The sequence below is a fragment of the Triturus cristatus genome, chromosome 3_1, assembly GCF_964204655.1.
Source record: "Triturus cristatus chromosome 3_1, aTriCri1.1, whole genome shotgun sequence".
Taxonomy (NCBI): Eukaryota; Metazoa; Chordata; class Amphibia; order Caudata; family Salamandridae; genus Triturus; species Triturus cristatus.
Window position 1 is genome coordinate 743,378,501 of NC_140583.1, and position 21,252 is coordinate 743,399,752.

Below are 21,252 nucleotides of genomic sequence, written 5' to 3' on the forward strand. Positions count from 1 at the left end.
CTGGGTGTGAATGTTTCACAATGTTTGGCATTCTGTCCATCATTTATTTGTGTCAGAAGGGGCGAGCCAGGTTTTGCAACTGAGGTCACTGGTGCTTCCTCAATGAGATCAATGCTTGGAGACAACCCTGATCTATCATAGCTTGCAGCTTGAAACCTAGCTTTTTAAGAGAAAGCCATTTTACAACTTTTTTGATGCTGATGCTTTCATTGGTGCAGATATTAGAGAATTAAAAAGGAGAATTAAAAAGGCAGAGTAACACAAAATAAAGACAAAAGATGTCAAAAAGCGAAAAAATGCAACCTGTTGTCTTGGAGATGGAGGAAGTGTATGGTTACGTTTAGGTTACATTTAAGAGCTAGGGTCAGTGTTAGAGAGGCTAGAGATTGTTGAAAATGGCCCTTTCTGCAGGGCCACCCACAAGATTTTTGCCATCCTCCTCTTTTTGTTGAATTAGGTTTTGTTGGCTTTAGGACTCTGGGCACTTTAGCATTTCCAACCAGAGCTAAAGTGCATATGCATATCATCCCTAAGGTAAGCCTTAGGCAGTCCTATGGGCAGAGTGCAATGTATTTAAAAGGTAGGACACATACCTTTGAGTTCTGCATGTCCTCGTAGTGAAAAACTGCTAAAATAGTTTTTCACTGCTCCTATGCCAATCTATCTCATAGTTTATCAGTGGGATTGCCTTAAAACTTCTTTTAAGTGTAATCTCCAATTGGGAGAAATAGGGATTTGGAGTTTGGTATCTCCGAACTCACAATTTAAAATTACAACTTATGGTGAAGACGGATTTAAATTGTAAGTCTGATAAAGCCACTTTTAGAAAGTTGGCATTTCCTTACTTTAACCACTCTATGCCTCTGCCTGTCTCTAAACACATAGATGGGTCTGGTGACAGCTTAGCTTTGTGCATTCCCTCTATACAGTTACACAAAGGGTGCTGGGGTGTGACATTTGCATCCTTCCTGAGGTAGATTGAAAAGGAGGAGTTGACACTTACACCTGAATAGGTCTGTGCCTGTCTCCACAAAAAGGGCTGCATACTCCCCCACCTGTAGTGAGTCTGGAGCCAGGGCAGGGAATTCAGGAACCAATGTAGTCTACAAAGGTCTTTTTGAAATCCCCCCCACTTCAAAGGCACATTTGGGTATAAGTACTGAACTCCTGTCACCATCAAATCCGAACTTTGCTGGAACCAAGGATACTCTGCCTGAAGGAAGAGTTGCTGTGTTGTTGGAGATACTGCCACTTTGTTACCTGCTCTGTGTGTGGGTCTGCTGACTGCTGCTTTTTGCCTGGGAGTGAGAAGGACTGACCCTGTTCTCTACATCCTTAAACCCAAGTTTCTCCAAGGGCTTAATGGCTCGCCTCCTGTTCCCTGAATTCCCAGGGCCACAAAAGATTCTTGCAACTCTGCTGGGGCTGCTAGACTCTGCCATCCGTGAGTACTACTCTTGCTTGAGGTGCCCCTTCAGTCTTGTGCCTCAGAAGTGGGTTCTACAGCTGTTTTCTGCACAATTCGAGCAGTGGCTCTTTTGAGCTGCTTGGGACTGATGCAGTGCCCTCCGATGGTAATGCAGTGATGATTTGATGACGACTTGCGTGCTGACTGTGAGGTTTGACATTGACCATCACTAAGCCGAAGACTTCGCTGCGAGGCTCGACTTTGACAGAGCACTGATTTTTTTATACCTACTGCGAAGCTCGACCTTGAAGCAGTGCTGATCTCCCAACACCAACTGTGAGGCTCAACTTCAATGCATCGACCTGACTGCATGATTCGGAACCAATACAGGGAGTCCTTGAACGTACAATGTACAATTCTAGCGGGCCCTGCGTGGGTCCTGTAGCTGGCCTGCCCTCCATAGTGGTTGGCAAGAGCTTCGGATTTACCCCAGTCTAACGCGATCTCAAGTAACCTTTAGGCGCTATTGACTTCTACGCACTGCTTTTAGATTTAGGTGCCAATTACGATCCGGTAAAAAAATTCCCCGTGCGACTCGTATCCGGTCTTTTTACCGTACGAATCGTACAAGTGCCGTACGAACTGGCAATCACGATTCGCATGGGAAAAAGACCATACGAATCGCATTGGGAATAATTCCCCACACGTCCTCGGGTCGGAAAAAGTGTCCGACACGTCCTCGGACGATTTACCGTACAAACGTGAAAAGCGAAGTCCGACCGGGGAATCAGGATCCGTCCCGGGCGTCCGAATGTACAACCGTATGGTTAAAAGACCGTCCGCACCGAACCCCTATAACAACCATGGAGACGTCCAAACAGGTGCCCGGCGTAGCGCTGGGGGTACGCACCGTACATACACGGGTGGGGGTACGACTCGAACGTACTCGGGTGTACATACACGGGGGTTCGACACGTACAGTTCGACACGTACTCGGGTGTACATACACGGGGGGTTCGACACGTACTCGGGTGTACATACACGGGGGGTTCGACACGTACTCGGGTGTACATACACGGGGGGGTTCGATACGTACTCGGGTGTACATACACGGGGGTTCGACACGTACAGTTCGACACGTACTCGGGTGTACATACACGGGGGGTTCGACACGTACTCGGGTGTACATACACGGGGGGTTCGACACGTACATGCGGGGGCTGGGGTGGGTACGGCGCGTACATGCGGGGGCTGGGGGGGTACGGCGCGTACATGCGGGGGCTGGGGGGGGTACGGCGTGTACATGCGGGGGCTGGGGGGGGTTCGACGCGTACATGCGGGGGCAGGGGGGGGTACGGCGCATACATGCGGGGGCTGGGGGGGGTACGGCGCTTACCGGGCCACCTACTCTGGTCGTTTCGCGCCGTACTTCGCATTTCCGGCACTTTTTGGGTGCCGTAAAAATATTGCCGTCCGGACTGCTGTCGGTTCGAATCGTAATTCCTGGGTCGTGAAACGCTGCCTGGAAGCGTCCCGACGTCACGTCGCAGCATTCCCGGATCACATTCGTATGCATATTTTCGTCGGTCGGTGTTTTTTACGATTCGTACGGAAATGGTGATTCCGTGCGAATCGTAATTCCATGTTTGTAATGTTTTACAACCGGGTACGAGTTGGACGGAGAATACGCTCCGACCGACGGTACGTACCCGGTTTTTACCGGATCGTAATCGGCACCTTAATCTTTAAAAATTAATGTCTCAAGTTCTACTTATTGGATTTTTTGGGTTTTGGTCCTGTTTTACTCGAATAAAGTTTCCTAAACTGGTGTGGAGTTTTTTTGTGGTGTTTTCACTGAGTTACTATAATTTAAGTGTGCACACATACTTTACACATTGCCTCTTAAGCTAAGCCTGACTGCTCTCTGCCAAGCTACCAGAGGGTGAGCACAGGTGTTTTTTTAGGTTGTGTTTTTGACTTACCCTGGCTAGTATTGTTGCTCCTGCTTTGACAGGATGTATACTCTGCCAACCGGAAGCCTCAATTTCTAACAGGTATGTTTTAAGGCAAGGTTTATGGGTTAGGTATAGTGTAGGGGTATGTGTTAGAATTCAGATTGGGGTAATAGTTAGGCATGGGATATCTTAACTTTAGGGCTTACGGTATATTTATGTTTATTGAAGATATATGGGAACTTGTAAGGCGAAATGTTGGGATTAGGTTTAGAGTAAGGTTAGTGTTAGTGTAAGTGGAGAGTTAAGTTTAGATTAGTTTTAGGGCTTGGGTTAGGGTTAGCATCAGTGTAACTGAAGGTGTAAAGGATGGTGTTAGAAGAAGGTGTGAGGAACATTGTCCCAGAAGATGGTCCAAGTGTAAGAGAATATCCCCCATAAAATTGCACATAACATGGTGTAAGAGAAGAATGGTTCGCTGCTCAACAATAACAGAGGTCCCTGTCCACTAAATCGCAGTACTTTGAAGTGGCACGTGGAGTGTTGGTGTTCATTCAGCATGCCTGGTGTGCTTCCCAGTGGGTCCTAGGGTACTTCTAATTGATAACCCACATGGAGCTATTGTCTGTGGCTGCTTCAGTACGATTGTATATTGAGCACATGAAGCTTTCTAAGTAACTAAAGGCAACATTTTGTTTCAGGTATTTCCAAAGCGCCATGTTTTTGCCTCATGCCGAATGGAACCCAGATATCTCAAGGTTAGTCAACAACAATCTTTCATATCCTTTCCCTTATACCGGTTGCCACTACTGGGAATGCATTGCCGTGTGATTTATCTAGAAACGTAGAAGCTTGCCTATGTAACGCATTTTAATTCCTTCCAATTTACGTGGTGTGGTAGAAGACCTGCATAGGACATTTCTTTACGATTTGTTCAAGCAATCAGATTTTTAAGTGTTCTAGGTTGACGTAAGTACATTTATAAATTACCAAGAATCTAAAAAACAATATATTGTTATTTGGAGCCATGTATATTTTTGTTCATAATGGAAAATACACAAATAATGTAAGGAAACTAATGTATGATGAGGCCTTCTAGACATTGTTGCCCTGCATGCCTGTGGTAACATTAACAATTTCATTCTGACAGACAAGACAACCACATTTGACTAACTGTTATATTTAATAATTATTATAGGCTTTAGCTTTTATTTATTGAATGTAGCATCATGAGACAATTTTGTTACATAATCAGTGGGCAGTTATATTTTCTTTCATAAGGAGTATGCTTTACATTGTTAGGATACGATACCAGTAAGAGAAGAGCAGAGTGCAGATAAGTAACAATTTCCATTAGATCTAGTAACATTTTGTGTGATTAGCTCGGTGTTTTAAAAACAAAATTTTTTTCTTGTATTAGTCGTTTTGTATAGAACTTAGACAGATACTAAATTCTTTGTAGAACGGTAATCATCTGAGATGAAAAACAAATTGCATAGGGAGGACAAAGTCTGTATGTAAGCGGAGGAGCGTGTTTATGGCTGATAGAAAGAGCTGAGATATTTATAATACGTTTGAGTGGCATGTGGTCATTGTAATTGTGCCAAAGTTATTTCTGTGGAAGGAGAACATCTCTTGGCAAAAGTAGCCGCATTACTCCTTTTTAGGTCGAGCATTCGAGACCTCTTGTATATACTTTACTATATACTTATATGTGGATGTACTTTGTGAGCTCTGGAGATCAGCCCTAGGACTTGTCTGCTTCCACTTAGGGACTTTTTTCTGATCAAACCTCGAAGGCCCTGATTTTATATTAAAAACAGAGCCTTAGACTTTACCATTTTCCACTGACAGGCAATATTTCTCTCCATGTGTTCCCACACCTGGCGTGTCAGGCAGTTTGGTGCTTATTTTCCCTCCATGTTAAAGAACAGTAGAGGTTTCAGAACCCAGGCTAATGTACTGCATAGCTAAATACATATAAGGTCCCAAAGGCGAGACTGATTGCATTGCAAATGCTTGTTCTGATAGGTGTGTCTTTGCTTGATGTAGAGGAGCTATGCCTTTTCTCTGCTGAGATGGGTGCTTTTGATATTTGGACACAATCCTTGAAATGTATTTTGGCGCACGACCCGCTCTTCCAAATAATCCTATGCCTCGTATAGCCTACCTCTTCCTATAGACACATAAAAAAAATCTGCCCTCATCAACTCCACGTCGTTCATTATTCCCTTCCGTGGAAACATCTTTAAATGTGCTTCCTTTAACTGACCTCTCAGACATTCTGCTGCATTTCTTCTACATTGTCACATGCTTAACCTTTTTTGCCTTCTTAATCACTCCCTTTACTTGTCTGTTTGATTTTTTAAAAGTGGGGGCAGATTTACAAGAAAGTGACTCAGTGCATGCCCTAAGCCATTTGGCTGCTCCGCTCTGAGCCACTTTCAAAGCACAGGAATGCGGCATATTTACAACAAAATTTCGCAACGCTATGCTTCCCCCTGCGCTGGCACATAAACTGCTGCCATGCTGGCACAGGCACCCTTGCACCATGGTGCAAGGATGCCTGTGTCGTGGGGAGATTGTTTTTGTGTAGGAAGGGAACCCTTCCTGAACAAAAACAATCTGGAATTCTGTTTTTCAACTTCTATGTGTGATGCATTAGCACAAATAGAAGTTGAAAAACAGCATTGTTTCAATGATTGTTTATGTGAAGGAAGGGAACCCTTCCTGAACAAAAACAATCATTAGAGGTGATTTCCTCTATCTATGCGTGCTGCAGTATGCAGCATGCATAGAAAGAGGAAAACAAACGAGGAGAAATTAATACATTTCTCCTCATTGCTCCTCCATACGCCTGCCGTGGGGAGGCGTAGCATTCACATGCATTTCCAGATTTACGATTCCTCATAAATCTGGAAATGTGTCAGGTTCCATGGGTGTTGTGTGGGAACACCTACAACAACTCCCATGGAACACCCCATTCACACAAAGTGCTAGGTGTAAAGGTGCCAATCTTATAAGGACAGGAAAAGTCACGCAGAGTGGCTTTTCCTGTCCTTGTAAATATAGAGCAGTAGAATGTGCCACTGGTACGTCACAAAAAGTGACGCACCGGTGGCGCAAGTGTCTTGTAAATCTGTCCCTTGATATTTAGCCCAACAGTAATCATGTTGTGTGGTGTTTGGAGTACTGAATATGCTAAATGTATTATGAGTTACAATAAAAAGCTTGCAGAAATTGAAGTTACGTTAATGAGCTGCAACTAATCCTCATTTATTCTCATTAAGGCTCAATCATCAATCACTTTGTGGATGCTGAAAACTGGTGTTTTACGTCCATCTGCAATACATCTTGTAAAACAGAAACGACTAACGGACCGTGCCCGACTGTCACCACCACCCAAACTTCAATGAGTGTTTCCACCACATCAGCTCCAAAGGTTCCAGCTAGTACTGCACCCGTAACGAAATCACCACCAGATTCTGGAAACGGTGCTACCTCACCTCCGGGGGGTACACCTACAAACCCTTCGACCACACAAACTAGACCATCTTCTGGAGACTGCAGTGATCTTTCTCCACCAAGGCGGGTATGTGATGGCAGCGTATTACAAATACCCCTCCAATAGACACCTTTCTGAGTGACTTCAAACCACTGTAAGCAGCTAAATTCCTAATTTACCACAAGGGCAATCATTAAGGTCTTATGGCTGTGTGATATACCAACCATACATCTAAAACACACAGCTTTGTGTTGCCAACTTCCTTTCTTGGTCAACCATTATGTATCAGTCTCATTATGGCCTGTAACCAAGTCCATTAATTAGACGGAAAACAATCTTCTAATTTTCAGTAGTATTTTCAGTACTTTTTTACCCTTATGTTTATCCCCGATTTGTCCAGCTATCTCTTCTTTTAGTACATACAGATTGTGCTTTATTTCACTATCTTACAGGGAGAACTACAGGTTGGTGTACTCTACCATAGTGCTGTAGCAGAATTAGCCCTGTCCTCCCTGACAGGCTTTGATTTGCCAACTGTCACTAACTGCAGTTTTTCAAAAAGCTTCGTCCTGTCATTGATTCACACAACAGTTTGGAAGTCGTTGCCACAACTTAAAAAGAGCATTTTTCTCCAGAAATGAATTCCAATTACATCTTTGATACAAGGCATTCATGAAAGTCATGTAAAGCCCATTATTTGGGCAACAAGGCTCGTTAATTTTTATTTTCCAACACATTTGTTTTTTTCAGCAAAAAACATCTTTTTGATCATATTGGGTTGAATCTAAATCAAACATAAACAATGAGAGGGTGTTAGACTTGACATCTTTTGGCCTGTTTTTGCTGGTTTAGTGTCTTTGCGCACTTTCTCACTGCTGTTCAGTGATAAAGTGCAAGTGCTCCTGTTGTAAATTGTTATTATGGATTGGTGTTTCCATGATTGGCTGATTTGATTTACTAATCAGTCCCTAGTACAGTGCACCATGTGCGCCCAGGGCCTGTAAATCAAATGCTGCTAGTGGGCTTGCAGCCCTGGTTGTGCCACCCACACACACAGGCTGTAAATGTAACTCTGGCCTGCCATTTCAGAGCCTTAGTGCAGTCTGGTACTGCCATGTCGACTTGGCAAGTGTACCCACTTGCCAGGCCCTAACCTTCCCTTTTCTTACATATCAGTCACCCCTAAGGTAGGCCCAAGGTACCCCTGAGCGCAGGGTGCAGTGTATGTGGTAGGTAGGACATGCCCTGGTGTGTTTGGCATGTCCTGACAGTGAACTACTGACAATTTTGCTTTTCACTATTGCAAAGCTACCTGTTGCCCTAGGACAGAATGGGGAGTTTGTTTATAACATCTTATAAATATAACTACCCCTGGGAACAAGGTAGAAAAATAAAGTTTAGAATATCTGAGCTCAGAATCTTAAGATCCATCTTTTAGTAAAGGTGATTTTTACATTCTGTGTTTGAAAATACCACTTTTAGAAAGTAGGTATTTTCTTGCTTAGCCATCCAGGGTGCCTCTGCTGGGTTTGTGGATTGACTTTCTGGCTTTGAATGACAGGGGCTGGGGAGGAGCAGTGGCTCTAGAAAGTCTTGATGGGTCAGGGATGGGCTGAATAGACCTGGGCTGCATTTAAAGTAGAGAGAGGAGATTTCCTATCGCCTGAATGGGCCTAGTTTGCCTCTGACAATGCTGTCTCCACCCCCTGCCAGGAAGCTGCACCAGAGAGGACAAAACTGGTTCTGGCTGGGCACAGACACTATTTGCCCCCAGAGAACAAAGGAGTTTGGCCTATAAAAAGTGGGGGGTCCAAACCCCTAAACTTTAGAACTCTTTTGGAACCAAGAAGACTACCAAGAAGAAGAGCTGGAGAAGCTGTGAGGAGGGACTACCACTTTGCTGTGAGCTTTGCTGGGTTGGCCTGCAGTGGCTGCTTCTGTCTTGGGCCGTGAAAGGACTGGACTGAACTTTCTGTCACTTCCTTTTTGTGAGTTTCTCCAAGGGCTTGAGGTAGATCTTGCTCCCTGTTCAAGAAGTCTCATTAACAGCAAAGACTTCAAGTTCTTCTGCCCTCAGCACCGGGGACTGTGTGTTTTGTGCTGCAACCGAAGAAAAAGCAACCTGACGCCTGCTACAATGCCGCTGCCGACTCTGTGTCCTGAAGGCAGTGCAGAGGGCACTGCCGAAATGCCGCACCACAACCCTGCTCTCACCAACGATGCCACTTGATGCTGCCACTGAGCCTCTGCTTGCACCACGACCTGTGGGCAATGCACTCCACACCGCCTTGCTTCATGCCGTTGCCCTAGTATCCTAGACGACACCGCTCCACGCCGACATCGACGCAGCTGCTTGCACCATGGTTCGAGGGCACCACTCTTAAGTTACACAATGCACCATTCTCATCCAGCACTGCAGTTGTGGCTTACAGACGCTGGCGCCATCGACTTCAGTTCATCAGCCGACGACAGCGCTTCAGCAACGACGCCACCGCTGCTTGCACCGTGACCTGCCAGCACCACAACGAGCACCTCATCACTTCACACCGCAGCCCTGGTCTTAACGACGCCGCTGGACAACCGTCACCGATCGCTGCCTGCACCATGACATTAGGACACCGCATGCTGCACCGCTACACTTTGCACCGCAGCACTCAACTCCTGCCGACGCTCCTGACTTCAACCGCGAGGAGTTCGATCTGCAACGCATGTGACTCTAGGGGCCCGATGACTCCTGCACCGACCTCCGGAACCGATGCCTGTGGACACCGTGCCTTTGGAGCTCATTGAGAGGTCACCAACGCCCTGAAATTCTTAAGGTACTGTTTTGAGGTCTTCCCGACACCATAGCTGGCCCGCGATGCCATGGTCAGCCAGAAGTGTTTGTATTTGTTGTTCTCGACGCTGTGATAGCCCCAGACGGAGCTATCAACTTCAAGGAACTTTATTTCAAATGTATTTTTATAACTGAAGATTACTGAGTACTGTATTGTGGATTTTTTGTATTGTTTTTGATCTTGTCTTAAGTACATAAAAATGTTGGATATTTTTCTAAACTATGGTGATGTCCTTTTGTAGTGCTTACACTGTGTTACTATTGGTTATGTGCAAATGCTTTACACACTGCCTCTAAGATAAGCCTGACTGCCCGTGCCGTTTTAGGAGTGTAACTCCCTTATCCTGACTAGGAAGAAGGGTCCCTACTTGGACAAAGGTACCTACCTCTGCCAACTAGTGGCCCCCGTTTCTAACAGAGGGCCTCATATCAGGGACATTTTTGCTAAGTTAAACCAGTTTCAATAGGGAGGATTCTGTGATATCCTATGCTCATTAGCCCCTGCATGAGTGAGTGGTGTTTGGACAGAATATTGGATAAAAAATATTGTGTGGACAAAGTAATGTGTCAATAACATCGTGGACAAAAATATTGTCAAGGTAAGTTTCTTTTGGTAAGCAAAGTTAAACTATACTTAACTCCACATATATGTGACTTGTCTACATATATATCTTCAAGGTACGTAGATGTGGAGTTAAGAATAGTAAATCCATGCTTATCTAACTGCACTTACCTTCTCGATATTTTGGTCCACGATATGTTTGACACGATAATCTGTAAGCACTATATAGGTTTCATCGATATTCTGTCCGACAGCCCCTGATTCCATGAAGTAAATTGTCAAACAAGACGCTTGTCACAACTCCCGTTAACTTGCAATGTACAGTCCCACTTTTCAAATGAAAACCTGTATGTTTTGTGCAAGTCATGTTATCACCCTGTACTCTTTTTTTCCCTGCTGCCTATTGAAAAAAAAAACAGTTGAAATGGTTTTGAAACGTCTTCAAAGACTATTGTATTTCATCATAAAGCAAACGTCCCTAACTGGTTCTGCCATACTTGGATGCTTTTCATGCGCCACTCCTAAAAAGAAGCGCACACCGCTTGGTGGGATTACCAGCTGCACACCATGTTGCTTATAATTCTAGGACTATTTTACACTGTGCTGCGACGGAGGTGGCTTTTAATTGTCTTCTTTGTGTTTTCAACAGTTTTTAGAATCATGGGATTATGGGAACTGCATAACTGCCGTCTGCTTGGGTGACCGAAACCGCATCAAGTTGATATTCCCAGAATGTGTTGATCAGAGCCCAGCGCCCTGCCCGAGCAACATTTCAGCCGTTCGAATTTACCAAGAGGATAGCTGTTGTTACTCCTACGTGTGTCAGAGTAAGTAGGACTACCTGCCATAGAGTGAGGCAGCGGACACGTGCTGGGTAGCGGCCATGTCTTAGCGTTTGTGCACCACCGTCATCATTCGTCACTCACGCCCTTGGAGCCTCACTATCCCTTCATCCCTCTCAATCTCCCTTCTCTCCAGCTCTCTCTGCTTCCGAGTAAGCCCGCTTTGTAGTCTTCTACTGCTCCCTCTTTCTTTCTTTACCATTGGTTTTCCTCTAAGTACTTTTAATTTATAAACATTTTAAAATAATATTACAGGTGAGGTCTTCGAACAGCAATAGAGAAGCTTCTGCCAGCCGAGCTGGAGGCCTAACAGAAGTCGTCCATGTGCCATGAAAAACATTTTATGAGGTTTCATTTTTGAAAGAGAAGCTTTATTTAATAGTCCAAAGTCTCTACGCAGACAGTGACAACAGATTTAAGTGCAGCCTATAAGCTAGTTTATTAATTCCGTCTTTTAATTACATCTGCTATTTAGTATTCAATCAGAGTTTCATCTAAAAAAGTGAACCCTGCATCAAGGTGTTGTCTTAGAAATAAGCACTAATTCGTTCAATAGTTTCCTTTGTGGTAGAATGTTGACTTTGCTGTAACTCAGGGTGATAGTGCAGGGTCCATGCTGAGTCTAGTCCATAAGAAAGAACCTCGTGAACAGACACGCTGCTGCAGTCCATGTAAGAGGGATAGAAGGCCTGCGAGGTGGGCCTATTGGTGGCCTAGTGAATATATGTAAAAACTTGAATTTGAGAAAGTCCACATCATGATGCTTTAGAGGTCTCCACTTACCTTTCAACTATTCTGTCTTGCAGGCTGTGTCACACTCAATGGGACAATGAGAGCGGTAAGCATTTCCCCCCCCCCATCTACTCGTTTTTTGTTTCTATTTCATCTACTTTTTATTCCACATCCCACCCTACGGATAAACTGCACTCACTCGTTACACACTATACAACTTTATTGCTGCTCATCCCACTGTGCTCCCTCCGATTTCTCTCCCTATATTTGCTCTCCTCCTCCATGTCTTCCAATCTTTAGTTCCATACATTCTGCCATTCCCCTCCTCTGCCTCTCTCCTACTTCAAGTCTCTCCCCTGTGCCCCCTACTACCATTTCATCTTTATTTTACTTTCTGCACCTCCTTCCCTTTCTTTCACTTCCATTCGCTTTTGCTGTCGACTTTCTTAGCTTCCCCATTGATCTCACTACAATTCACTTCCACTCTCATCTTAAACCCTCCTTCTAATCTCTTCCATCCTCCTTGATTTCTTACAAGTCGAAGAAAATTGACAGATTACCATGTACAAAACAATAAACAAATATGTTTATTAAAATATTTTTTATATATATTTTATATTTTCATTTATTTTTCCTCTTCAACAATTGAACTTACTTCTTGCATAAACTGGTCGCCAGTGGAGTGCATTCCAGGCGGATGTGAGAAGATCCCACTTAAGCAGATAATGCAAATCCTGCCTGCCTGCTTGTCTGATTTTTTATGGTCTTTAGATATTGACAATGAGTGCTTTGGTGTGGCCTGAGTGGTGCAGTCCTACCAGACATGCTTGCATGAGTTCCACCTGATGATCAGTTTGCAGAAAAGGGAGTATTTTTGAGGCAGGGAAAGTTTAAAAAAAATCCATTTGACCGTGGATAGAGTGGAAAAAGATTGGATCATCAAAAAAACAGCCTGCAGTGCCCCCTATCCCTGCTTTTTTTAATGTGTGACTGACAGTGTGGCATTGACAAGGTGAGGAATATGAAGGCAGTTTCCTTGACTTAGTCTGTTGAACGGAGGAGTTTCTTCATTATGTTGCCTAAGGCTGTCTCGGTGTCTTTGGCAGGTACGCTGAACCCAGACGGGTGGTCGTGCAAGAGATGCATTCATTCTTCATTCTATTGAAGCTGACTTGCTGCTTCTTTTTCCAATATCTTGTTGAGGAAAAGGAGGTTATTTATGGAACTGTAGATAGCCTAATCTTGAGATCGGCATTTGACTTTTTGGTTCAGAGGTGATAATGGCATGTTTAGAGTAACAGAAAAAACTCATAATCAAAGGGATGCTTTTCTCATGAGTGGAATAGTACGCAGCTGCCTAAGACATGCAGCTGAAGACTGGCCAGTGTGAGAGTTAGAGACTTTTATTTTGGTAGTCAATGTATACATCTCTTCAGATTTGATGGATTTGAAGGATAAGATTATCGGTATCAAGCGAGGTGGCAAGAGACTGGTGTGAGTGGTTGAGGGTGTTTGGGGATGTAGTCAGATATTGTAGAGATAATGGATTTAAATGTACATTTTTGCAGTCTTGCAGTGATATGGATGGGACGGGCTTTAGGGCTTGGGGATTGGCCAGCTCATGGGAGATGTTAAAGTTCTCATATAATTTGTTCAGTGCCTAAATAACGTGCTTTGAGAAGTAGACATGTGTGCCTCTCCTGGCTGCACCATGGTAAACTCTCCTATGTATTTTATAACAAGTAATGATTTGGGTGATTGGCTTTGCAGGGTACAATTAACATACGTCAGTTTGGCAACTTCTTCATTGAACCTCCCATTGTTTGCTTTAATATCTTGCTTGAATGTAAGGAATTTGACATGAGCAAGTATAGTAGGAGCATCAGCGAAGTTGAGCTGTTTGTTCTTCAGCAGAAAAGTAGAGCTGGAAATGTGAGGTAGGGAGGTTTTACATTCAATGCATGTTGTCATAAAAACAACTATAGGAATGTCTTTGTAGCGTCTGTACATACTTAGGTAGTGATTTGAACTGTACATGGTAGGTGTGTAAATAAGATTTGTCTGGTTAGTGGTGATGAAGGAGTGGCCTTATCATGACTGTGTCTGTATAATAAGGGTAAATGTTTCAAGATTGTAAAGGAAGCTGAGGCCCAGTGAGTGCCCAGCTGTGTGTGTTAGGCCTAAAACTATCTGTACTAAGCCCAGTCCATGTATGTTCTTCATGACAGCTGCTACAGATTTTAAATCTGCCCTGTGAACCTATATGATGCAATTGCCTATGACTTCAATCTTGTTGATCTTATTCCGCAAGGGGAGTGTCCTGCAGCAATAGATTACAGCTGCAATACAAGATCAGTTGGCATTGGTCGAGAGGCAGGTAGCTGCATATTCAAATGATGAATATGGGGTTTCCGGTATGACAGTAAAGTAAAGATAAATTTGCCCCTCTGGGAGAAGATCATAAAGCAAGGTGGTGAAGCTTTCACAAAACCATATCTCAGTTAGACCGACTATGAGGTATGTGTGTTGTCTGGGAGACCGTGTGAGTCTTGCGTGTGTTTCAGCAGCTAGAAGGATGCAAATATATGGCTAATTTCTTTCAAATATGCTCATCGTAGCCAAATAATGTATCCTGGAGATGTCCTGGGCCGGTGATATGCAGCGTCTTGAAAGCTCTGCAGAGAGCCTTAGATTATATCCTCTTTGCCACTGGAAGTGAGTGTAGCTTAATCAAGGTCTGAGATACGGTCTGATATTTTGAAGTTTCTGAAGGAGTCTTTTCTGGATGCCCATAAATAGGGCGTTACCATAGTACAATTTGGATAGGGCAGCGTGGTAACCACCGTTTTCTGAAGGTCTGAGGGTATGAAGGGGCACATTTTTCTGACTATTCTTACTGTAAAGTGGGTTATTGGTCTCGGCTTGTTGCACCTTGATGGTGAGATTGGACAGCAGTGGCATAATGTGGTGAACTGGGGGCAGCAAAAGTCATAACAGTGTGGGGCATGAGAGCAGGTGCCAGCAGGGCGACAGTATGTGTCAGCGGGTGGGCCAGTGGTGGTTTAACTAAACCCCAATCATTGCAATTGTAGCAGCTCTTTTTCATGGTGCGTGTTTCATAGATTTGTTTTACCCGAAATAAACATATTTATAGATAGATTGATTATTAATTGTAACAGATCCTCAAAGTAATAGCTACTCTGCCACCACCTTGGAGCTACTTCCCTCCAGCCCTCTTTAAAGGGCTGTTAAGCATACTTGTGGAGTAACCACTGTAAAGATCTCAGCACCTGCGAAATGTCTCTTGTTCGAAAACCAGAAACCAACTGAACAGCAGCATTTTTCAACACTTGGAGATGTTTTAGGTGTTCCTACACCAGATAGAACGAGCTGGCATGAACAGGTCTGGAGTATATCCGAGCATTGTTGACAGAATCCTTTTTGAACTATTGCACTGGATTTTGGGATTTAGTAAGGGGAGTTTTCAAGCATACAAGCTATTTCAGTCCACCTACATTAAAAAAATATTTAGCTAAAAAAACAAAACAAATCCACATGGATTTGAAATATGAGTTTGACATTGGCTTGGCCTCTAAACAAATTCTATTTATAGAAAGCACCGGTAAAGCCAAGAGGTCTCGCCTTCGGGACCTTCTGAGTTTGCCAATGGCTTTAGCCATGCTGTACAGTATCCCGATATTGTGCAGCATGGCTTTTGGACAGCCTCTGACCTCAAAAGGGGTGCTCCTAAGACTGTGGGCGTGTCCCTCAGCAATTGATAATTTCGGCTCCTTGCCTTCTACTCCACTTCTCACTTTATTAGCACCCGTTAAAAGTCAAGGAGGAGAGTTAATGGAAACAATATAAGAAGAGTTTGGCAACTAATAAATAAATAAATAAGTCCTGTGTGTGCTGGTATTACCAAACTCACTTCGTTCTGGCTTGAGTCCTCACATGTCTGAGGAGCTGGGAAGGCACCAATCCCCAATCAGCATGAGGAATGCTACAGCAATTTGCTGAACTAAGATGGGTAGGCTCTGTACCCATGCTCAGAGTGATGTAGAAACAAATACCGGGCTTGCCAGCTTCACATCTTTATTCGCACTGCTTTTTGAAATGTACATTTATTGACAGCCAGAGCTGTTAATATGCAGTAAAGGAATATGTTACGTAGCCCGATTTAAAGTACAGGTCTCAGGGAAGGTTGTCTTTGCAAATCCACCGAAAACCAAAACAAGCACGAGCCTCCTTTAAAACAACAACGGGGCTACAATGGGGTAGGGAGACCGGGCAAGCAATTACGGAGGAGGTATGGACACGGGGGGAGGATGGGTGGAGCAGCAATATGGGATGGCGTGGGATGCAGGAGACTAACCCCTCCCAGGGGTGAGTCACCCTCCTTCCCCCATTGCCCAATCAACTGCGTCCCTTTACCTTCAATTCCACCTTTAACAACGTGATTTGTTGACTTAAAAGGTTGCAGTTTATTAAACATATATATAACATGGCTGTACATTTCGCAATTAACTTGGTCATTCATAAGCACCCATGTTATTACATGCTTTATTGTTTTTGACATTGTCTTTGTACTAACATAACTTGTGGTCATTTGTTTCCAGGCAGTGTCTTTTTTGTAGGGTGCCCCTTTGTCCGGGCTTCTGCGTTAGCGGTTCCAGACTTCAACTTGCTAGCAAGATTTGGTGGGTGTCCGTCCAGATGTGCCCGGGCCGGTCCGCTTGCCCTGGATCCTTTGTTGGCTCCTCGCCTGCTCCTCAGGGGCCCTGCCATGTGGCACCCCAAGGTCCCTTCTGTGTGCAGTCCATCTGCCTGTGACTGTTTCCTGTCATTTAGCTCCCTCAGTGCCCCTGCCTTGAGGCATCCCAAGGACACTGTGAGAGCGTTCCATCTAGCTCTAGTAATTTTATCTCTTTAGTCTATCTTTCCTGGGTTTCTTCCACCCCATCTCCACTCTGCGGCTGCGACGCCTGCGTCCTTTGGTGTGGGTGGGTGGGTGGGATTCGGCTACTCCTGCCAGAGGGGGGGAGGTAATTTGCTTAGGACCCAGTGCCCTATTTAACCCTTCCTGCCACTTACCAACCCTGCCCCTGATTGAAGGAGGCAGTCAACTACCTGGGGGTGACCAATCCTGGTCGTCCCCCTTTACACAGGTTTCACGGCGGGGGTGGAGGGCTTCCTGCCTCTGGGTGGCGTTTGTCCCGGGCTTCCATCTGGTCCGGCTGTGCCTTCCCCAGCCCGGTCTTCAACCTCTCCCAGGGGCGAGTCACCCTCCTCCCCCCAGAACCCAATCAACTGTGTCCCTGTGCCTTAAATTCCACCATTGACAACATGATTTGGTGCCTTAAAAGGTCGCAGTTTGTTAAACAAATATATAACATGGCTGTACATTTCGCAATTAACTTTGTCATGCATGAGCATCCATGTTATTACATCCTTTATTTTTTTTGCTATTGTCTTTGTACCCACACTACCTGTGGTCATGTGTTTCCAGGCAGTGTCTTTTTTGTGGGGTGCCCCTTTGTCTGGGCTTCTGCGTTAGCGGTTCCAAGCTTCAACTTGCTACCGAGATTTGATGGCTGCTTGCCCAGACGTGCCCGGGCTGCAAGTGCCGTTCCGCCTGCTCAGGATCCTTTGTTGGCCCCTCGCCTGCTACTGAGGGGCCCTGCCGTGTAGCATCTCCAAGGCCCCTTCTGTGAGCATTTTATCTACCTGCCTGTGGCTGTTTCCTGTCATTTGCTCCCTCAGTAACGTCTGCCGTGAGGCATCCCAAGGGCCCTGGGGGAGCGTCACATCTACTCTGTCTGTGGCTGCGTGTCATCCTTAGCTCCCTTAGTGCACCTGCTGTGAGGCTTCCCAAGGACACTGTGTGAGCCTTCCATCTACCTCTAGTAATTTCATCTCTTTAGTCAATCTTTCCTGGTTTTTTTTTGCCACGCTTCCTACGGTTCCACGATTGTAGGTAGCTCCCCCTGCTATTCCCCTCCTTTCTTCCTCACAAGAAACCCATTTGCTCTAGAACCCCTACGACGATTAACAGGAACATGTCCATCCTGACCCATGTTAAGTGTAGGGACAAAAAGTATGCTCCTTTGAGCTTACCCTTTCCCTGGCAGCCACCATGTGAGTTGTGAACCCCTCCATGTCTTGGAATCCCACTCAATCACTGGCTATGTTTGCATTTTTTCTCTGAAGCCCTCGTCATTTTAACCATGCCTCCCCATGGTATTTTTGTTGTGCGTCGTGCACCCTCTGCTCATATAAGGTCATTGCTGCTGGGCTCTGGGGGAGCTTCTCAATGAATACATATGCGAGGGTCCTGAAAGCCCTTAGCCAATTATCAAATGATCTCTCCACCCTGGGCTTGCATTTGTCCCTCGTAATTGTTATCATCTTTATTGTCTTGCGTTGTTAGGTCCAGGCCTGCCTGGCACACCTCCAATAGTCTGAAAATATCTATATTTTCCTTCCTCCATATCTTTTCTTTTACCATCAGTGGGATGAGGTTGGCCAGCCCCAAGAGTTTTGTAGTTTGGGGGGTTCTCCTGGGGAGGGGCATGGGTATTCGCTGGACGGTTTCCTCCTTGGGTCAGGGCCCTGTCCTGTTCCACTCTTTCCGGTACTGCCCTCTGGAGATGCCCCCCCTTTGTAACCTCTGCGGTCCTGGCCACCTTGTCCTGCTTTTCTTGGTGGGGAATCTCCCGTCCTTAGCCAGCGGCCCCTTTGGGGTCCCTAGCTTTCCTCGTTCTCTGTTCTGGCTCCCGGTTCACCCCGCTATTGTCGGTGTTCCACTGTGGGCCCATCCCAAAGAGAAAGCCTACCCCAGGCCATGGCCACCAAGGCACCCATGCTGCCGGGTGAGCTAGACACTGACTCCAGGCTTCGCTTGAAATCCTTGCTGGTCCCTTCTTTGCCCTGCCCACCATGGTGGTTGGATAGGCCATGACCCCCGCAGTGCTAGGTTGTTTTTCCCTAGTTGCGCCCCCCATGTCGCCATTTGCCCGGGTCCCTCACTAGCCGTACCATTGCATTGCCCCCCTTTGCGCCTTCCCCTTGCACTCTTTGTATGGTGCTTACCCGTGTCATCTGTCGTGCTATCTCGCCATGCTCGTGCTTCCCTAGGGGCCGCCATGCTGGCCATAGACACCTCATTGAAGCTGTTCTCCTCGGAGTTCGAGCTGGTCAAGACCTCAGGGGGGGCACCGCTCTCTCTATAGCCCAGGCTCTGTTCTTGCCCCCAGTGCCCCTCGCCCTTCCACCAGTAGCACTGTTTCCTCCTGACTTGGCCATCTTTTTGGGGCCGCCATTTTGGCTGCTAGCCCCCCCCACCCTTGGCTGCTTGGGGGGTGGTGCCGAAGGGCTTGCCCGCCTTGGTTCCTTTCCCTTCCTGTGGGGGGTGGCACCGGAGGGCTTGCCTGCCTTGGTTTCTTTCCCTTCCTGTTGGGGCCTTCCCAATGTTTTGGTCCATCCAGGACCTCCCCTTCAGGGATACCAACACCCTGCTTTAGCCAGCATCGCTTGCAGGCCTGCGTCTACGTCAGGTACCGCATCAGTTCTCGGCCTCTTCTGTGCTTTCTGAGGGTGCTCCGTGCCTCCTTGGAAGTACTTGAAGCGTGCCTACCTCCGTGTCTCCCTCCCAGTTGTGCCGCACTTCCCTGCCATGTTGTTTGTTGAGGCCCTCCTACTCTCAAGTTCAAAAAAGGCGCGTGTTTCCCTTAATCCTTTTGTTCCTTTGTCCACACAAAATGGGTTTTTTCACGTTTTTTCCCCTCTTTTGTTGCTCATTTCCTCTTAAAACATTCGCTGAAAAGGACAGGGGTTGTGGCTGCCGGTCCTTTTGTATTTTGCTTAGCTTCGTTTTTTTTGCCCCCAAAATCTGCTGTTGTGCTATTCTTTTTGCCCCAGTCCTTAAAAATGTGCCCTCTGTCCTTTCACCAATATTAAATCCTAGGGTCACTGTGATTGGGGGCTGTTTGCCTACTTCCTCACTGTAGTGCTGCTTTCTTTATTCTTTAAACTCGTACAGGCGGAGGGGGAGGCAGCTTTTTGAGCTGGCTCTTGTCTCCTTCCTTCCCGCCTTCGCAGCTGCAGGTTGCCGAGCGCCCCGCCCATCCAGGCCCTTCAAGGCAGCCATCTTCGGTCGCTCCGGCAGACCCGCCAGCCACCCCTTCCGGGTTCCTGGCCTCTGCCCTCGCCGCACTGCCTGAGGCGCTGTTCCCTGGCAAAGTCAGCAATGGTGGAGGAGCTTGAATGCCGTCCCTGCCAGTTCAGTCCGCCGATGCCGGGCTGCTCCTCACACCACGCTTCCAGCGAGGCTGGTCACCGCTGGCTTTCTCTGGTTCCCAGCACCACTGCCGAATGGATAGGGTCAGTTTCAGCCTTTCCGGCACCGCACTCCATCGGTCCTCGAGGTCCTCGAGGGTGCAGGAATCCGCCTTTTGCCTTCGCCGCTGCAATCTGCTGGTTGACACTTCCATGGTGAGTCACACAGCTTCTGTCATCATCTTCTTCAAGTCGGATTGCACTACTGGCAGGAGGGGGGTGATTTGCTTAGGGCCCAGTGCCCTATTTAACCCCCCCTGCCGCTTACCAACCATCCCCCTGATTGGGGGAGGCAATCGGCTACCTGGGGGCAACCAATCCTGGTCGCCCCCTGTAATGAGTTGAATTTATTGTTATGATTTGTATTCATTGTATGTCTTTAAAAGTTTGAAACGTACTGATTTACAGGTTCCATGATCTAGAATGTGGGTTCTACTGTTGTTCATTTTACTCTTGAAACCTATATGAGGATGTCGTGGGTCTAACTGCTTATGGAATAAAGCACACTTTTAATTTCTTCACTTGACTTCACTCTTCTTTCATTCCGAAGAGTTTACTACATATTTTGGCGACGATTTAGCTTTTGACTTTTGTGAAGACATTTCTTGAGATCCACCGACTTTCTGGTGCTATGCACAAGCATCGTGTCAACTATTTCTACAAGCATCGTTTCATTTGTTTCTTCTCAGCACCCGGGAATTTAATCAGCCGGGAAACTACGATATTGAACTTCAACATTCATTCAACTGATTGATTTGGTGTTCGTAATTTCCGGATGGCTGTTTGTTTTCGAGTTCAATTGCCCAATTAGAGTAAGGTACTGGTTTTTTTACATAATCTTATCGTGCGCAAGTGTGCTGTGGACTAATTGCATATTTTGGAGTTTCGTCTGGATACATTTCATAACTGTTATTATCTCAAATACGGTTGGCTGTTCCCACCTGCTTGGATTTGAATCTTCATCCCCGTTCTGCTACACGCGCAGTCCGCGCACAGTCCAGTGTCCTCTTTGACGTCGACATCTTATGATCTAATACGTAAAACATCATCACGGAGTATACGTGTCAACGCGTGTGAG

At 45.9% G+C, this 21,252-nt stretch overlaps 1 protein-coding gene across 1 annotated transcript in view; it reads left to right on the forward strand.

The window, feature by feature from the left end:
• Nucleotides 1-21,252, forward strand: part of LOC146860906 (mucin-5B-like) — an 814,361-nt gene that overhangs the window by 691,458 nt on the left and 101,651 nt on the right. Inside the window, exons 31-34 of the mRNA XM_085644901.1 lie at nt 4,062-4,118; nt 6,651-6,952; nt 10,913-11,090; nt 11,912-11,943. Of these exons, the coding sequence (XP_085501027.1) occupies nt 4,062-4,118; nt 6,651-6,952; nt 10,913-11,090; nt 11,912-11,943 (569 nt within the window). The remainder of the gene's footprint in view (nt 1-4,061; nt 4,119-6,650; nt 6,953-10,912; nt 11,091-11,911; nt 11,944-21,252) is intronic.